This window comes from Bubalus kerabau, chromosome 5 (assembly GCF_029407905.1).
Source record: "Bubalus kerabau isolate K-KA32 ecotype Philippines breed swamp buffalo chromosome 5, PCC_UOA_SB_1v2, whole genome shotgun sequence".
NCBI lineage: Eukaryota > Metazoa > Chordata > Mammalia > Artiodactyla > Bovidae > Bubalus > Bubalus kerabau.
Window position 1 is genome coordinate 103,290,764 of NC_073628.1, and position 18,141 is coordinate 103,308,904.

General features: G+C 52.5%; 1 protein-coding gene across 1 annotated transcript in view; it reads right to left on the reverse strand.

Annotated features, from left to right (window-relative positions):
- AJAP1 (adherens junctions associated protein 1) overlaps window positions 1–17,178 on the reverse strand; it is a 68,132-nt gene extending 50,954 nt beyond the window's left edge. The window contains exons 1-6 of the mRNA XM_055583787.1: window positions 17,163–17,178; window positions 16,692–16,724; window positions 16,156–16,183; window positions 15,990–16,056; window positions 10,777–10,850; window positions 6,963–7,780 (exon numbers count right to left, since the gene is read on the reverse strand). Coding sequence (XP_055439762.1) covers window positions 6,963–7,780; window positions 10,777–10,850; window positions 15,990–16,056; window positions 16,156–16,183; window positions 16,692–16,724; window positions 17,163–17,178 — 1,036 coding nt within the window. The remainder of the gene's footprint in view (window positions 1–6,962; window positions 7,781–10,776; window positions 10,851–15,989; window positions 16,057–16,155; window positions 16,184–16,691; window positions 16,725–17,162) is intronic.
- Window positions 17,179–18,141: the final 963 nt, after the last annotated feature.

Sequence of the window (18,141 nt, forward strand, 5' to 3'; positions counted from 1 at the left end):
AACAGCAGGCTTAAGTCAATGAACCACATGGAAAGCAAAGACCGAAGGCCTGGTGACCACAAGGCGTGTCCGCCACCCAGAGGCAGTCGGAACCGGGTCTCTGGATCTGGGCGGGGGCTCTAGGGAGCTCTGGGCTTCACTGGGAACCTACCTGCTGCAGGTGAGGGCACAGCTTCTCCCCAGATGTATTCACCTGGGCCATTTCACGTTATTCACTGTAACCCAGGGCCACACCTGAGCTGGGGTGGGAGGGGAGGGGCAGCGGTGGGAACAGGACGGGTGACATCTCACCCCAAATGGTGGCTCTGAAACCCCCTTCCCAGCATCTGCCTGCTGACCCTAGAGCTCACCTGCACTGAGAACCGCTCGGCCCACTGCTGAGCCCCTTGGCTGGCAGGCTGTTGAAGCTAGAAGCCGACAGGCCAAAGCTCCCCAAGGCCCTCCTTTCACTGATGACAAAACAGGAGGGAAGCAGCATCGAGGCTGTAGCTCCAGCTCTCGGCAGAAGGACACAGGGCTGCTCATGGTCCTGTCTCAGCTGTGAGCTAGCCCAGGGCCCTCACAGGTTTTCTCTTCCAGCTCCTGTTCTAGAGGCAAGAAGACCGTCCTGGCGTCGGCCCTCACCTCCTCAACCACAAGGCTCCCTCTACCAGGCAGGCCTCCAGGCTTCCAGGAGCACCAGGCTCCCCAGCCTCTGCCCCTGTTCACCCTCCCAACCCATCAGGACTCACCTCATCCTCTCTTCCTCCCCGATCCGCGTTTGCAGAATAACAACTGAACTGTAGCCTACACGGTGTTTGTGACATTCCCGCTAGTGTCCTTAACTGTCATTTGCCTCTCTTGTGCCCTTCCCTGTCTGGCTTTCCCAGAGAGATTTTTAAACTCCTTGAAAAGAGGGCACTGGGATGGGTCTTCCATTTCCTGGCCCCTCTCCACCCCGAGGTGCAACATTTAATGTCAACTAAGGAATGAATGGTTTCCTGAGCAATTGATCAGAAGCTAGAAACTCTGAGACCGGTTCCCTTAACATAGTCATATAAAAATGATGAAAATTATGTTCTATCTAATATTTAATCACAATGCTTAGAATCATTCCCCTGTGAGTGGATGAAGCCATAAATTCAATCCACCGTATATTAGACAGATCTGTGAGTGCAGTTCCCATGAGCGGAGATGTGTCCTACAGGGCATGTCTCTTGCAACCCCCAGGCCCTGGGTGGCCGGCAGCCCCAGAGACACCCTTAGAGGACTGGTTTCCAGGGTGAGGAGGCATCAATCCAGGCCTCCTCCTGCAGCTCCCCAGGGCCTGGCGAGGACAACAGCCCAGGGGTGTGGAAGGCCCTGGCTTCCAGAAAGAAAGTGCAGTATAGGCACCTGGGTTCCACAAGAATTGAAGAACCTTCCAGATTCCAAGGTGCTCTTAGAAGGAGAATGAAACCCTGAGGGAAACAAAGAACTTAAGAAGCACTCATTGCAATAGGTTGGAGCAGGAAGCATGTGAAGGGAATAAAAGGAACCCAGTGAGAGAGTCATCTCCCGAGAATCCGAGGTCGGCTTTAATGAGTCAGAGCTCATTTATCCACTTGCTGTGAACACAGCTTTGCTCAGCAAAAGCAAGGAAGTGCCTGGGGAGGCTGGACAGGTCCAAGAGCTGTCGGCAGACACACAGGATCCCTGCCTGTGGCCAAGACGGGTCACTGAAGAACCAGAGCCAATAGGACAGGCCACACCCCATCTACCCCGGAGGGTCCACTGAAGACCCTAAAGACCAGCCTCGTCGTCTACAGAGTTTAGCATGTTTAGCAAAGCTCCACATGCTCATTTGTCCATTGATGTTCTTATACCAATTAAGCCACTCAAAACTTTTGAAGTTCATGAGTCATTTGCTTCAAATATCTTTAAATTAAGGACAGATTCATTTCCCTGGTAGCAAACACCCAGCAAGTTAATTAAAAGGGGCTCAGCATTTAAACCGCCATCACAGCTTCAAACAGAAGGGGAGTACCACATCTCTGTCCCTTCCATCTGCCTCTCACTCCCTTCTCCTCCGATTCAGGCATCTAGAAACTACTCCATCGTTATACAACTTGGTCCCAAGGTCTCCCCACTCCCGGTTCAAGTCAGCTGACCATCAGGGTGAGAGAAGACAACAACAGCCCATCCCACAAAGAGGACACTGAAGGCCCCTGGTGACAAGGACAAAGCAACCTGGAAATCACCCTTGAAAACGCATGAGTGGATTCCAATGTAAAAATCACCAGGCAGAGCTGGGAGGACGTCTGAGCCACAGTATCCTTGAGCTGCCGGGTGTCACGAATCTGTGATTGATCCAAATGGGGACAAAGCTTGAATGACGATGGGGACCTTGGCCTCCTGGGCAGTGCACCTTCCCAGAGCTGTGAGTGTGGCAGGGAAAGTGTCAGCTGTATCTGTGCAGGCAGGGGGCCAGGGGCCGGCAGGCTGGGTCGAGGACTGGCAGGGCTGGGAAATCTTCACTGAGTACTAACTGTAGCCATGAATTTGAGCAAACTCTGGGAGATGGTGAAGGACAGGGAAGCCTGGCGTGCTGCAAGCCAGGGTCACAAAGAGCCGGACACGACTGAGCAACTGAATCAACAACAACTGTAGCCAGTGCCCAGGAGACACCATAGCAGGCAAAGGCAGTGACTGAAACCAGCTGCCTTAAATTCCCCACAGCTCCCTTTCCCAGGATTAAGATTAAAGCCTGGGAAATGACTTTCTATTTTCCCCCTGGGAGACTCTGTGATTCTACACTCGGAACACGACCAGCAAGAGGGCTGTCACAGGAGGAAGGCACTTCGCTGTGGGGAGCTCTCCCCTCCAACCTCGGGTGAACTGCTGACCGTCTGACATGCAGCCTCTGCCAGCACCACGTGAGGCTGGAGCTCAACGCCTCCATGAACCTGAGCCAGGTGATTTTCCATCCCAAGCAGCTCCCGGCTAAGCATCACCTACATCTTTGCTCAGAGGACCAAGGTCAGTGATGAGAGCATGGGGACCTCATCTAATGACCTCATCAAGTGAACTCACCATGAGAAGAGCAAATGGAGCAGAAGGCCAGTGATCATCCAAGAATAATAACCATCATTGTCAGCACCCTCACCACCAGTACCACCAGCACCATCATCTCCATCATCATAATTACCATCATCTCCATCATCCCTATCATCAGCATCACCATCACATCCCAGTAGCATCATCATCCCCACCTCTATCATCACCACCATCATCCTCACCATCATCATCCCCACCATCATCATCACCATCACTATCACCACCACCACCACCATCATCCCCACCATCACCGTCTATCACCAGCACCATCATTATCATTACTATCTCCATCATCACCATCGTCACTACCACCATCATCATTATCATATTAACGGCAGCAAACACATCCTGAGGAGCTGTTCTGTGACAGGCATTGTGCGTGCATGCTCAGCCCCTTCAGTTGTGTCTGACCCTTTGTAACTATTTGGACTGTAGCCCGCCAGGCTCTTCTGTCCACAGGATTCTCCAGGCAAGAACACTGGAGTGGGTGGCCACCCCCTCCTCCAGGGGATCTTCCCAACCCAGGGATGGAACCCGAGTCTCCTGCTTCTCTTGCTTTGCAGGCAGATTCTTAACTGCTGAGCCACCAGGGAAGCCCCTTGACAGGCACTGAGGATCGGGCATATACTATCTCACTTAATTTTTGCAACATTATGAGATGGTTTATTCTGTAATTCCCACTGATGCACAAAGAGGAGAGGCAAGTCGTCCTGGTCCAAACAACTAATACAAATGAAGCCAGGGATTGGCATCAGGCTGCATCACTCTTAACCATCACACTAAAACTAGGAGAGACCTCCCAACCACTGTATGGCCCTTGGACAATTCCAGTAGTGTTTCTATAAAATGTTACCTCTGACAGATTTCACAGGGCTTCAAATCACCAGCCACCTGCCCTTTCTATGCCCACCAATGTCTGTGCTACAGAAAGAGAAGAAAATGTAACATTCCCCTTGTAAACATTTCTCTACAGAAAGAAAAATAAAACAACTCCCCAGGGCTTCCCCGGTGGCTTGGTGGTAAAAAATCCACCTGCCAATGAAGGAGACACAGGTTCAATCCCAAGAAGATCCCACATACCTCAGAGCAACTAAGTCCATCCTCAGCCTTTGCTCTAGAGCCTGTGCTCCACAACCAGAGAAGCCACTACAGCGAGAAGCCCATGCATCGCAACGAAGACTAGCTCCATTCTCTGCAACCAGAGAAAGCCCTCACAGTAACAAAGACCCAGCACAGCCAAAAATAAATAAATAAGGTTATTTAAAAAAATAACTCCCTAAGTCTGATTCCAGAGACAGTTCTTTGGACAATAGAAATGACTTAGCAAATTCTTTGTATTTCTTCTTAAAGCCTTAATTCCAGACTCGGAGTGCAGTGAGTGGGCAAGCCTGGGCCTGTTTGCCCTCGACATCTGTAACCCTCTCCTTGGAGTCACTCCTGCTAGGTATGAAAACAGCTGGTGTGGATGGAGGATTCTTGGTTGCCAGGCATCGCGTTTTGTACTCAGGATTGATTTATCAAGGCCTCACAGCAACCTTTTAGGAGAGATATTTTGAAGCTCTAATTATGCAGATGAAGAAAATATAGCGAAGAGAGAAGGGAACTTTCCCAGAATCACCCAGCTATGTTCAGCAGATCTGCAGCTTAGAAGCAGGTACTGCTCACGACAGCTCACACAGCCCCCCAGACCACTGCTCTGGGATCCCCAAGGCCAATCTTGCTGGCCAAGAAGTGTTGAGTAGTGGTCATACTCCAGAGTTGGGAGGCTTAGGTCTGCATCTGACCACTAGGGGATTTCTCGTCGAGATCTTGGGCTGTCGATGCTCTGAGGCTTGGTCACTTTTGTAGGACCAGTTGAGCATGGAGGAGCCCAGTTAGGGGAAACATCTCTGCATTTTCTCTCTTTTCTCGCCTTGAATTCAAAGCTGAGGATGGTGGGGTGCCCCTCCTCAGCATCCAGCATCACTTCCCAGAATGAGCATTTCTCTGCATTAAAAGCAAACACACATATTTTCCCCCATTTAAATTTGTTGTGCTAAACAAATTAATCTAGCACCAGATTATATTATGAAGAACCATAAATCTTTTCCAAGATAAGCATCTGTCGAGTTGGATTAGCAATATCCAATGTACTGTGAATTAATTTGCTAAGCCTTATAATGGTGTCCTGGGCGTTTAACTTTAGTAATAACAAATGTAATTTGGAAGAAATGGGAACTCGTTTTCTCATCCATGTCTATATACTAAGTGACGTAGGCAGGGAGATGACAATAAATGAATGCACCACTAAATTCTATTATGATGATGGCTTGGGAGTTTATTGAGGTAAAAACTAATGCTTTGTAAACTGCCTCTTGGGTGCCTGGCACAGAAGTGAATGGCAGGCTCTGTGTGTCTGTGGATTCCAGAAGGAGGCTACAGGAGAGACAGCTGAAGCACAGTCCTGCAGACCCTCACCCATGATGCTCCCAAGCTCACAGCCTCCATCCCTCCATCCTGGCCCATGGCCCCCAGCATTGAGATGGAGCTTGGCTTTGTGTCCATAGATATGTTGCTCTCTAGGGAAGAACTGCTCAGGATAAAAACTGCAGCTCTCTGTCCAGGTGAAGGGAGGAAGTAGGTCATGGAACAAAAGCCACCCACTCTATGGAAACCTGTCCAACTAATGACCATAGCCTGCCTGCCGGCTAGTTTGCAAAATCTAATGCACACGCAGAGTGCAAGGGACAGCGTGGCAATTGGGTTGCACAGGGATCCTGAGGAGCAATTCTCTCTGTCCCGTGGGTTCTGAAAAGGACCCGTGTCAGCTCCAAGGAAGTAGAGAGGCAAACCCGGGGTCGGAGAGGCTGCACAGTGCCCCTATCCCCTTCCTGCTTATGCCCTGGAATTAGTGTCCTGTATTACAAGTTAGCAAATACTACTACTGGTCAAGAATGTGCATGGACAGTTCCAAACTAAACCTGAAAGTCGTGATGGGGCCTGGGGCCATGCCCTGTTCACAGAAGCCAAGGATGCTAGCAGTGGGTGGGAACAAATGGGTCCAGGATTCTGGGCTGTCCCTCTGCCGGCCTGAAGCCAGTATATACAAGGGGCTACTAGAGAAGGGAAGTGCTTTGATCTGGGAGATTTCCAAGGGCTACTCCCTTTGAAGCCACTGGAGGAGTTGAGAAAGAAACAATGATGATGCAGTAGATACTTCAAAACTAAGAAACGCTAATTGTCTGCATGCACCTAGAATGACACAGGCAGAATTACAGCCATCTGTCTGATCTCCATCCTCCAAACACCTCTTAACCTGACCTTAGGGACAAGATACCCCAGAACCCGAGTCAGTGTGCAAAGCCTCAGCTAACACTGAAGGGGATTCCTCCTGATAACCTGGCCTCCGTCTCTCCTGCTGTTTAAGGTAATTCTTAACTCTGGGTTGGTCTGGTAGTTGCCCCTCCGGAGGGCTGCACCCTGGAAGGTTTCTGAAGATGCCATACACTCTACCTCCATCAGCAGATGTGCTCACACCTGACTCCAAGGCTGGTCCCAGAGATTAAGTTCTGGCATTTGAGAAGATGCTGCTCCATGTCTGGTGGGGCTCAGAACCCCCCTACAAAGGCAGGGCGGGTACATGCCCACCCCTAGGTCACTACTAGGAAGAGACCCTCTCCCTTCTCGCTTAATCCACTAGAAGAGCCTGGCCACTCCTCGTAGAGCATAACCTATCTTTGCCAGGACGTGGATATGTGCAAGTTCATGGACACAAAGTTCCCCATCTCACCCTCAGGTACTATGGCTTTAGGGGCTCCTGCTGGAAAACAGACAATCCCAGCATTGTAAGCCACACCCTCCCAAAGCACCCCACAACCCAAATCCAACCAGAGAAGAGGTGGGCGTACCTGAGGTCTCCCCCAGAACCCGCGGGGGCTGGCTGTCTTGGCCACTGTCTCTGCTGGGACTGGTGGAAGGCTCCGTTGTGCTTACCCCAACTGGGATCCTACTCCTGGGGTCCAGGGGCTCGGTGAGCCCTTGAGTCTGCAGCGGCACGGAAGCGGCTGCGGTGGCTGTGGCGGTGGTGGTGGCGGTGGCCACAGTTGTCTTCCGCGTTTGGAAGATGGAGACCGTGGTGGGGCCGTAAAAGCCCGGGAATGTGTTGGATTCCAGGGCCTCCTCCTCCCCCGTTGGCCCCCAGGCAATGAACTCCGTCTCCGTGGTGGGCCTGCTGCCCCGGAAGTCAAAGCTGTGGAAAGCAGGCCCCTGTAGGTGCCTCTTCCCCCGCCGCAGGAGGGCCTGCTGGTCCGTGGGGGCCCCGCTGGCCCCTGCAGAGGAGGAGGAGGTGGGGGAGGAGCCCAGGGAAGGGCTGGATTTGGCAGCAGCTGGGGGCTTGGCCAGGCCCCCTTTGGGCCCAAGAGTGGCCTCCTGATCCCTGGGTCTGTGCGCCCGTCGGGCCCGGGGACTCGGCATCTGTCCGTGACTGTGTCCGCGCTCCACACGGGGCGGCCGGGGGCTCCACACAGGAGCAGGGATCCGAGCGGGCTGTCCACTCTTAAAACTCCACAAGCGAGGTGGCCGGTGGGGTGGCCGAGGCAGTAGCCGGAACTCGGGGCCCGGGCCCAGGGACTCACATGTGGGCAGATCCAGGGCGAGCTGAAACATGGCTATAAGGATCCAAGCATGGCTTCCTAGGGAGCAGCCGGGCCAGCGGATGAACATGGAACTGCATGGGAAAGAGAGAAGAGGGTCAGTGGGGGCCTCCACCCAGGGGGCTCTCTCCACCCCCAATCCAGGCCAAGGAAGCACTCTCCTAGTAACAAGTGCTAATCCCAACTTCCAAAGAGGAATGGAACCCTTCGTTAGTCCCCTTCAAAGGCCAACTCATGTCCGCTCTGTTAGCATCGCTGAAGGACAGGACAGCCTCATTTGTCAGGACCCACTTCTCCTCCCAGGAGCTCTCCCATACTTGGCCAGCTGATGACAAGCTGGTGTCAAAGAATCCACTTACAGGAGGGACACTGAGTCCCCAAAGCCCCCAAAGAGATGATGACCTCAGGGGTCTTCCATCCCACTTTGCTTTGACCTAGAATAAAACAGAGATACCAAGAGGGAACCAGGGAGGGGACAGCAGAGCCAGGAATGTGTCCACACACTGTGTCCAAGGCCGGGCACGTCACTCTGGGTCACAGAAGTCCCCACTCCCGGGTGAGTGATGCTAAGCTCACAGCTGCCAGTCCTGACGTCTGGAGGGATGGGGGTTTCAGCCTGTCTGGCTTCCCATGGGGCACAGAGTCCCACACCTGCTGCTCCGGCCGGGCCCTGTGCCCTGCCACACCCACCCCCTTGGCCTCCTATTTCAGTCGGATGCGTCTATTTGAAAGCAGGCTTGCGGCCTCAAATGCCATGATGTGTGCACAGGGAGAGCTGCTGACTTGTGGCTGCCTCTGGATCTCGCTCAGAAGATGTGCTGCCCGGAAGCGGAAAGTTCGTCAAGGCACCAACTCCACCAAGTGCTTGCTCTGCTGACATTGACCTCCCGTGCAGGTGCCCTGGCAAACCCTGTCCCCTGCATCCTCAGCATGGGGAGGCTGGGGAGGGCACGCAGCGCTGAGCGTGCGCTGGACCTGGGCAGGATGGAGCCAGGTCAGGATGTGGCCACACGCAGGGTAGGGGAACCCGGCCCCTGGGTCCTCCCACCTGCTTAGTTAGATAACTGAGGGCTGGGGACAGGTACCCTTCAAAATCAGAGCTCATCACCAACGTCAAATCTGAAAATTGACACAAAGCCAGAATTTAGGGATGGTGGCAGGCAGGGGAGGGCGAGCGTGTTCAGTGAGCTGAGCTGCCAACCCTGCTCGGAACCAGGCCTGTGGAAGCGGAGTTGGACAGCGTTTCTTAGCCGAGCTGTCATATGACTTTAAAAGGGACTAATTCAGCCCCTGAGTGAGTATGAGGCTGTCCACGTGCCCGGGGCTGACCTATGCTCGCCAACACCCAGGAAGGTGCTGTGCCCCCGGACATCCATGTGTTGAGAGAAAGAAACTTGTATTAATGAGTGCTAATTGCCAAAAAAGACAGATCCCAGAATAATAAGGCCTCGGTTTTTTAATCAGAACGAGAAAGTGCTTGGCTGCAGAAATTAGGATCTGCTCATTATGCTAATGTTTCCGCATCAAGAGGCTGCCGGTGTGCAATTTCTCAGCATGGCCAGCCCAGGGCGGTGCAGGGACCAGGCCAGCCTCGCACACAGAGATTCAGGTCAGCGAGGGGTCCCTCAGGTGCACACCGAGGGCAGCTCCGTTGAGGTTTAGAAGCTCAGGTTCTCCCACCTGTCTGTGCATCTAGACACAAGCCCAGCCCCCAGGGAAGTGAGACACTGCTTCCAGCAGGTGTGATCTCGGCTTGGAGGATACCACTGGCCACCCCCAGGCACCACAGGGCAGCGCTGAGCACCCTCAGCCTCACAGACACCCCTAGGCCTTATAAGGATCACTGGGTTTCACCAGGCTTCACCAGGAACCCCCATGCCTCATCTTGTAACCTCAGTCTTCACTGGGCACCACCAAGTGCCAGCACCTTACCAGGTGTCACTAGGCCTCACCAGATCCCATCAGGCACCCCGAGACCCCACCAGGTACTACCAGGAGCCCCCAGGTCTCAGCAGGTCTCACCAGGCTACACCAGGTACAATCAGGCCCTACTGGTACCACCAGGCCTCAGTAGGTGCCACCAGGTTACCACTAGGCCTTGTCTTGTAATCTTAGGCTTCACCAGGCACCACCAAGTACCACCACCTCACTAGATCTCACCGCACCCCACCAGTCACCAATAGGCCCCTCCAGGTATGACCAGGAACCCTCGGGCCTCCCCAGGTACCTGCAGACCTCACTAGGCATGCCCAGGCCTCTCCAGGCACCCCAAGGTACCACAGTCACATCCGGCCTCGCCAGGCTGAATGAAGAACAGCTGTACACAAACCCACTTGCCACCTCTACCTGGAGAAGTATCGGCCCAGGAAATTAAAACAGCAGCCCCTGAGCCTGTGCCTGCCTGCCCGGCATAACTTCACACGCAGGATATTTCTGCCATTTTCCACCAATCATGAGCTGTAATTGGTTACCATGGAAACCCTCTTTTCCATGCCACCCAGCTGTTATGTAGAAAAGCCAGGCCATCACAATGGCAGGGAGAGCTGGATGTATTTTTCCTCTTCCAGCCTAGTCTGTTTTTGAACTGGTGGACTTGTTCACAGGGAAAACAGGAGGCCAGGTGAACAGGTCAGGACAGAGGCTCCACCCACCCTACCCCCCCCCCCCCCACCCGCAGCAGCCAGGAAATGCAGGGCTCAGGGTAGGGACGGAGAAAGCCCCTCCAACAGGGAAGTCAGCGGCCGATCCTGTGGCCTCTTTACAGAGGACCCATCATCATTCATCTTTTTACAGAGGTCAAAGGCTCCAACCCCCCTGCTCTATCAGCAGGCCTTTGCCTCTTTGTGCAACCTGGACCTTCCTGGACTGGTGTGGGGACACGCTGGGCTGAAGACACACCTTGGCATGAGGGGATTCTGCCAGGTCTGCAAGGACCATGTGAGGGGCAGCAGGTGACCTCTGTCATCATCCCTCATCTGGTCCTGAAACCAGGCAGGACCCCAGGAACACTCTGCTATGACACTGCTCAGCACAGGACTGGGAAGCTTTCAGTCCCCAACACCACGCCCACTTTATGATGAAGGGGTTCTTGGAGCACCACTCACATATCCTCTCACTCAGGAAGGCATCCACGGTGCCATCAGCCTATTCTCAAGAGGACCCCACACATCTGCGAGGGCCGGGAGGGCCTGAGACCGCTGATAACACTGCTGAGGATGCCACTAACCATCAGGGCCGCCAGGTAACACACCAAGGTCAGGTCACAGTGCAGGCAAAGGTGGGGCCAGCTCCCCCTAAACTCTGGGGCCTCCACAGACCCCTTACAAAATACCACCACTCCACCCCCACATGGATGGCTCCAAGCAAAAAGACACAATTCCAAATGTCAGCAGGGATGTGGGGAGACAGAAGTCTCATGCATCATTGGTGAGAATGTGAATTGGTGCAGCCATTAAACAGTTTGGAAGTTCCTCAAAGACTGAGAGTTACCAGTGGACCCAGAAATTTCACTCTTGGGAGCAAAAATGTGTACCTGAATGTTCACAGTAGTATTATTTCTAACAGAGGAAAGGGGAGACAGACAGCCTCAGTGTCCATCAATTGATGAGAAAGTGGCCCAGCCCTACAGTGGAACATTAATTGTCCATAAAATGGAAAGAAGTATGGGGGTGGGATGAATTGGGAGATTTGGGACTGACATATATACACTATTGATTCTGTGAATAAAACAGATAACTAAGGAGAACTGACTGTATAGCACAAGGAACTCTATTCAGTACTCGAAGAGTCGGACATGACTGAGCGACTTCACTTTCACTTTTCACTTTCACGCATTGGAGAAGGAAATGGCAACCCACTCCAGTGTTCTTTCCTGGAGAATCCCAGGGACGGGGGAGCCTGGTGAGCTGCCGTCTATGGGGTCGCACAGAGTCGGACACAACTGAAGCGACTTAGCAGCAGCAGCAGCATGGTGACCTAAGGGAAGGGAATCCAAAAAAGAGGGGACATATGTAAACACACTGCTGATTTGCTGCCTGGAGAATCCCATGGACAGAGAAGCCTGGTAGGCTGCAGTCCATGGGGTCACACAGAGTCGGACATGACTGAAGCGACTTAGCAGCAGCAAGTAGAAAATAACACAATATTTACCGGCTGAGCTACCTGGGAAGATCATTGTACAGCCACCACACTCCAATGAATTTTTTTTAAAGGAAATAAGTCCTGATACATGTTACCACATGGATGGACCTTGAAGACATCACAAAGAAGTCAGTTACAAAAGGCTGCAGGTTGCACGATTCTATTTACATGAAATGCCCAGAATCAATCAATCCACAGGGACAGAAAGTAGACTGGTGGTTGCCAGGAGCTGGGGGCAGGGAGGTTGGGAGTTACTATCTAAACTCTAATGATTACAGGATTTCTTTTAGGGGGTGATAAGAATGTTCCAGAATTATCGTGGCAACAGTTGTACAAACTTGTGAATATATTAAAACTACTGACACCTGCACTTTAAAGGAGTGGATTTTAGGGTGTGTAGACTGGATCTGAAGAGGTGATGTGTGCCAGGGTAGTGTAGACAGGCTTGGGGTGCACTGCACTGAGGCCTAGCCCTGCTCCCTGTCATGGCAGGCAGGAGGAAAGAAAGGATGCTGGGGTCAGAGGCGGCCTTGGCAGTAAACTTGTGGCTGAGACTTCAGGTTCGTCCTCATGATCCTTGCCTGAATGTCGGCTGCCCATCTATACTCCATGACAGACAGCTCCCCCGTGGCAGCATCCCAGCCTAGACTTTCAAATGAAGAACAAACGTCCCAGCCACCCCACCTGACTGCTCCAAAATCAGGAACTACGGCTCCATCTCACTTTACTTTCTAGTTTGCAAGCTTTTTGCTTCTCTCCCTTTTAAATTTTTATTGAAATCTTTTTTCCCGAAGAACGGTTTAATAACATTCAGCAAATTGAGATTCAATTCGATACCTTCTGTGTATTTTCTTCACTGAAGAAAATCACTGTCAATTAAGGGTGACAAAGACGTCTCTCCCATTTAAGGGCGCACTTTTCTCAAGCAAGGAGTCTGCAAGGGTGCCTCCTGCAAGCAGCTGGCTTCCACTTGCTTGAACACCCAGGCTGGACGACAAGGTCATGCAGGAGCCCTGAGTCTGCACAGCTCAGAGGCCATACCACAATCTCCAGGATGAGACAGGACCCGAGAGGTGTCAGGTAGGTGGCCAGCCTGTCCCAGCCCTGCCACAGGCAGTGACCAGCACCCCGTGTGCAATCTCAGCACCAGATGACTGAGGGAGACCCCCACCTTCCATGTCTGCTCTTGGGCTTGTCATCAGCTGGCTTGAGGGACAAGTCACGGTAGGAATAATTCTGTTTGAGGTTGGCCTGAGCGTGGGCTTGCTGCTTCTGCTTCACAGGCCCTGGGTTCAATCCTTATTCAACACAGTTGGAGCAGTGGCATGGAGGACTCCACACCTTCTAAGAAGAACTGTGTGTCTGTGATCAATAATTGACAGGGTACAACCTGAAATGACTCCGAAGATGCATGTGCGACAGACACAGATGGGCTTCCTCCAGCACAGAGTTGGCTCTGGGGGAGTCCGTGTTCCTAAGTGGACACTCCCAATCCCCTGCAGACTCGAGCATCTCTTCACCTGGGACCCCTGTTCAGTCTACCTGCCCCACTTTCAGCCTGACCCTGCGTGCAGATGCCTCTCCATCCCACGCCACTTATTGGCTTGTTTGTTTAAATAAGCTTTTTAGAGCAGTTTTATCTTTTATAAATTTAAAAAAAACCTTTATTTTGTATTGCAGAATAGCCAATTAACAACATTGTGATAGCTTCAGGTGAACAGCAGATGGACTTAGCCATACATATACATGTATCCATTCTCCCCAAAACTCCCCTTCCATCCAGGCTGCAACATAACACACAGCAGAGTTTCCTGTTCTATACAGTAGGTCCTTGTTGATTACACATTTTAAATATAGCAGTCCATGGGGTCGCAAAGAGTCGGACATGACTGAGTGACTTCACTTTCACTTTTCACTTTCCTGCATTGGAGAAGGAAATGGCAACCCACTCATGTTCTTGCCTGGAGAATCCCAGGGATGGCGGAGTCTGGTGGGCTGCCGCCTATGGGGTCGCACAGAGTCGGACACGACTGAAGCGACTTAGCAGCAGCAGCAGCAGCAGCACATGTCCATCCCAAATTCCCTAATTACCCCTTCCCCCAACCCTGCTGTCCATCCCCCTCCGTGAGCCATAAGTTCCTTCTCCAAGTCTCTGACTCTGTTTCTATTTTGTAAACAAGTTCATTTGTATCATTTCAGATTCCACATAAAGGGGAAGTCATATATTTCTCCTTCTCTGTCTGACTTACTTCACTCACTATGACACTCTCCAGGTCCATCCATGTTGCTGCAAGTGGCATTATTTCATTCTTTTGAATGGCTGAGTAACATTCCATTGTGTATATGGACCACATCGTCTTTATCCATTCCTCTGTCGATGGACGGTTAGGTTGCTTGCATGTCTTGGCCATCGTAAACAGTGCTGCAATGAACACTGGCGTGCGTGTATCCTTTTGGATCATGTTTTCCTCTGGTATACACCCAGGAATGGAATTGCAGGGTCATATGGTAGCTTTTGGACTTCCCTCATGGCTCAGATGGTAAATTGTCTGTCTACAATGTGAGAGACCTGGGTTCGATCCCTGGGTTGGGAAGATTCCCTGGAGAAGGAAATGGCAACCCACTCCAGTACTCTTGCTTTGAAAATCCCATGGACGGAGGAGCTTGGTGCAGGCTACTGTCCATGGGGTCACAAATGGTAGCTTTTAGAGCAGTTTTAGATTCACAGAAAATTGCACAAGGGCACAAAGAACTCCTGTGTAGTCCTCCAGAGTCCTCTATGAGAACATCCTACATCACCAACATGAATCCGTCAAAACTAAGAGAACACATGGGCCCGTGACCAGGAACCAAGTTCCACGCTGTATTAGGGTTTCACCAGTTTTCTCTTTCAGGCTCGCACTCAGGCCCCCACATGACATTAGTCACCACGTTTCCTCAAGCTCCTCTAGAGTGTGATGGACGCTCGGACTCGCTTTCTCTGGACGACCTTGAAAGTTTTGAGCAGGATGGGTCAGGTAGTTTGTAGGATGGTCCTCTACTGGGCTTTGTCTGGTGCTTCTCTCAAGGTTAGACTGGGCTAGTGGGTTCTTGGGAGGAAACACAGACCTGCAGCAGCCTCCTCATCACATGATACTGGGGGTACCTGCTGTCAGCACAACCCACCACTGCTGATGACCTCAGCCCCTGTGATGTCCTGTCGGCCAGGAGTCTCCACTGAAAAGTAATGACTGTCCCCTTTCCACATGCTCATCTCAGGAAGCAGGACCCCAAGCACGGCAAACACTCGAGGGAGAAAACCCACTTTGTTTTTAACTCTTCAAATCTTACCCATCCAGCAGCCAAGCCACGTTGTTGTTCAGCTGCTAAGTCATGTCCAACTCTTTGCAACCTCTTGGCCTGCAGCACGCCAGGCTTCCCTGTCCTTCACGATCTCCCAGAGTTTGCTCAAACTCATGCCCATTGAGTGATGCCATCCAACCATCTCATCCTGTCGCCCCCTTCTCTTCCTGCCTTCATTATTTCCATATTATTCCAAATATTTCAATATTTCCCAGCATCAGGGTCTTTTCCAATGAGTCAGCTCGTCACATCAGGTGGCCAAAGTTTTAGAGCTTCAGCTTCAGCATCGGTCCTTCCAATGAATATTCAGGATTGATTTTCTTGAGGATTGACTGGTTTGATCTCCTTGCAGTCCAAGGGACTCTCAAGAGTCTTCTCCAACATCACGATTTGAAAGCATCAATTCTTCAGCACTCAGTCCAACTCTAACATCCATACATGACTACAGGAAAAACCATAGCTTTGACTATACAGAGTTTTGTCAGCAAAGTGATGTCTCTGCTTATTAATACTCTGTGGAAAGGGACAAATCTGAGGAAGTCACTGTCCCAAACAGAGAGGACAGTGGTAACAGGCAGGACTCTCTCTTCCTTTCAAACCTACATTCCACATGCTTTGGGGGTGTGGGCTGGCAGGAAGGCGTCAGGGTGCCCAGCCATGGGATCTCCCACTCAGGGAGCTGGAGGAAGGCTTGGGAGGAACAAGTCATGTGATTCTCTCTCAGAACATTCAGAGCTACCCTCTCCTAGAAACTGATGGCATAATTCTGTTCTTCGAAAAAGACCAGAAACCATGGAGTACAGGCTTGGGGTCCAGGGTGGATGGAGGTGGCAGTGAGCCTTCTGAGGTCATGTCCCAGATCTCAAGGCTGGGACAGAGGGGAGAGGGTAGCCATGCTCAATGCTGACCATCAGGCAAAGTGAAATTCCAGGTGGACTCAGCACCCTCTCCTCCTGGTGGAACATACATCCCATTAGGAAGCAGCAGCATCCGTTCTAGGTGAGGAGGGAGAGCTTGGTACCCAGGGCAGGAAAAGCTCTGTCACCCAGATTCAGTGTTGCCCCAAGTTCTCTGCCCTGGAGAAAGCGGAACAAGGACTTCCAGCACCAGGGTATGTCCATCTCCCCCCTCCACACAGGACCCTCTGGTGCCCAGATGCACTCGAGGGGCCCCCTTCCACCCTGTGTCCCCTGGATCCCCAACAGCAACAGGACAGTGCAGCAGCTTCTGGCTATTTTTCTGGAGCAGAGACCCACCCTCCCTGCTCATGAACACAGGTGCCTCAACCTCCATCCCTCCATACCGGCTCCAGAAGGGAACACACACTTTCTTCTGGAAAGTGTCACTGGTTGTTTTCCTAATGAAACAAATGCAGCCTTGATTCATTCAAACAGTGCTCCCAGCCCGATGTCACCATGATGGCCTGTTGGAGCTGCTCCGTGCTCAGCCCCAGGACTCAGGGGATTAAAGCCTCCCTCCCTTCAGGAAAGGCACTCAGAGTACCTAAGCTTTCATACTCCATGGCCCCCGTGGATGCTGGGTGCACAAACAGTGTCTGACACGGAGAGGGAGCAGCCTTGGAAAGAAACCTCCAACACAACAGGCGACAGGACACCTCTGGCTACTCTCCTTCCCTGGAGAGTGGGATCAGTCCTGGGTCTGCAGGCCTCTCAGCACCCTCCACTTGGCACCCTCCCACTCCTGGGTGCCTCACTGTTGAGTGAAGCACAGGAAAATCAGTCTCCTGATAGACCCCTTTGTCCTGGAGCATCTGTGTGTAGGTGCCCTCATCCCAAACCATCATTACCCAGGTGTGGACAACAGGAGACCCGGAAAATAAGGGGCCTGGCTGGGGTCACCGTGAGTCTAGGACTCAGGGACTCATGATCTCTGTGCTCAGAAACTAGGTCCCAACAGCCCTAGACCTGTGGGACCGGGGACACAATAGAAGAAGTAGAGCAAGAACAAACTCACGATAAGCTGTAACCATGGCAACTCTATTCCCTGGACCATCTGCACGGAGGCTCCACCCATAGGGAGGTGCTTGGGTGGGTGCTGAGCCTGGGCAGGTGGGACTCCACACCCCTACCCCCAACCTTATCCAGCCATCAGGGCCCTGCGGGTTCCAGGGAATAATTTCACAAGTTCTCACGAAAGATAACAAGCCCTTGTGTGTCAGTGACGCCGTCCAGATAACTCAGTACATTCATGCCGTCAGTGCGTCTCTCCAGGGGAGTCACGCCCCCACAGGATGTTCTGCAAGGTCTGGAGACATTCCTGGGCACCAGCAGCTGGGGAGGGAGGCACTGCTACTGGCATCTAGTGGGCAGAGGCTAGGGAGGCTGCAGGACATTCTACATGCAAAGGACAGGCCCCCATCACAAAGCCCCGGAGCTCCAGAAGAGGCCTGGTGTGGTGCTGACACGGGCTCAGGGCCGGCGACCTGACTTCCAGCCTCCTAGCTGTGCGAGCATGGGCAATGAATGGAACTTCTCCGAGCCTCAGTTTCCCCACCTGTCAAATGGGGTGAACACGGGTACCCACACCACGGTGTGTCAGGGACTCCATGGCGAGTACTTCAGGCTCGGCTCCCAGACGTGGTCCCACCACTCCCCACCATGGCTGGGGATGGCACCCAGGAACCATCTTCCTTCCCTGGGTGCTCCAGAGCAGGGTGTGTACAGAACTCTGAGCCATGGGGGCTGTTGCTCGATAGGCTTCACAGGTGCTCGGAGGAGACTGAAGGATAGCAACGTGCTGGCATTCTGGTTGCCTGGGCAACGTGCCCACAAGCATTCCGGAGGAGTGAAGTGGTGACAAGCGGTGGGTGGGGAGCCCTGTGGGTGGGATGCTCTCTCCCTGGGAGTGGGGAACAGGGTTTCTGCGTGTCTCATGCTACAGCCCCTGCTGCTGCGGCCAGGCCCCCACTGCCCTCCTGCAACCGTCATGCAGC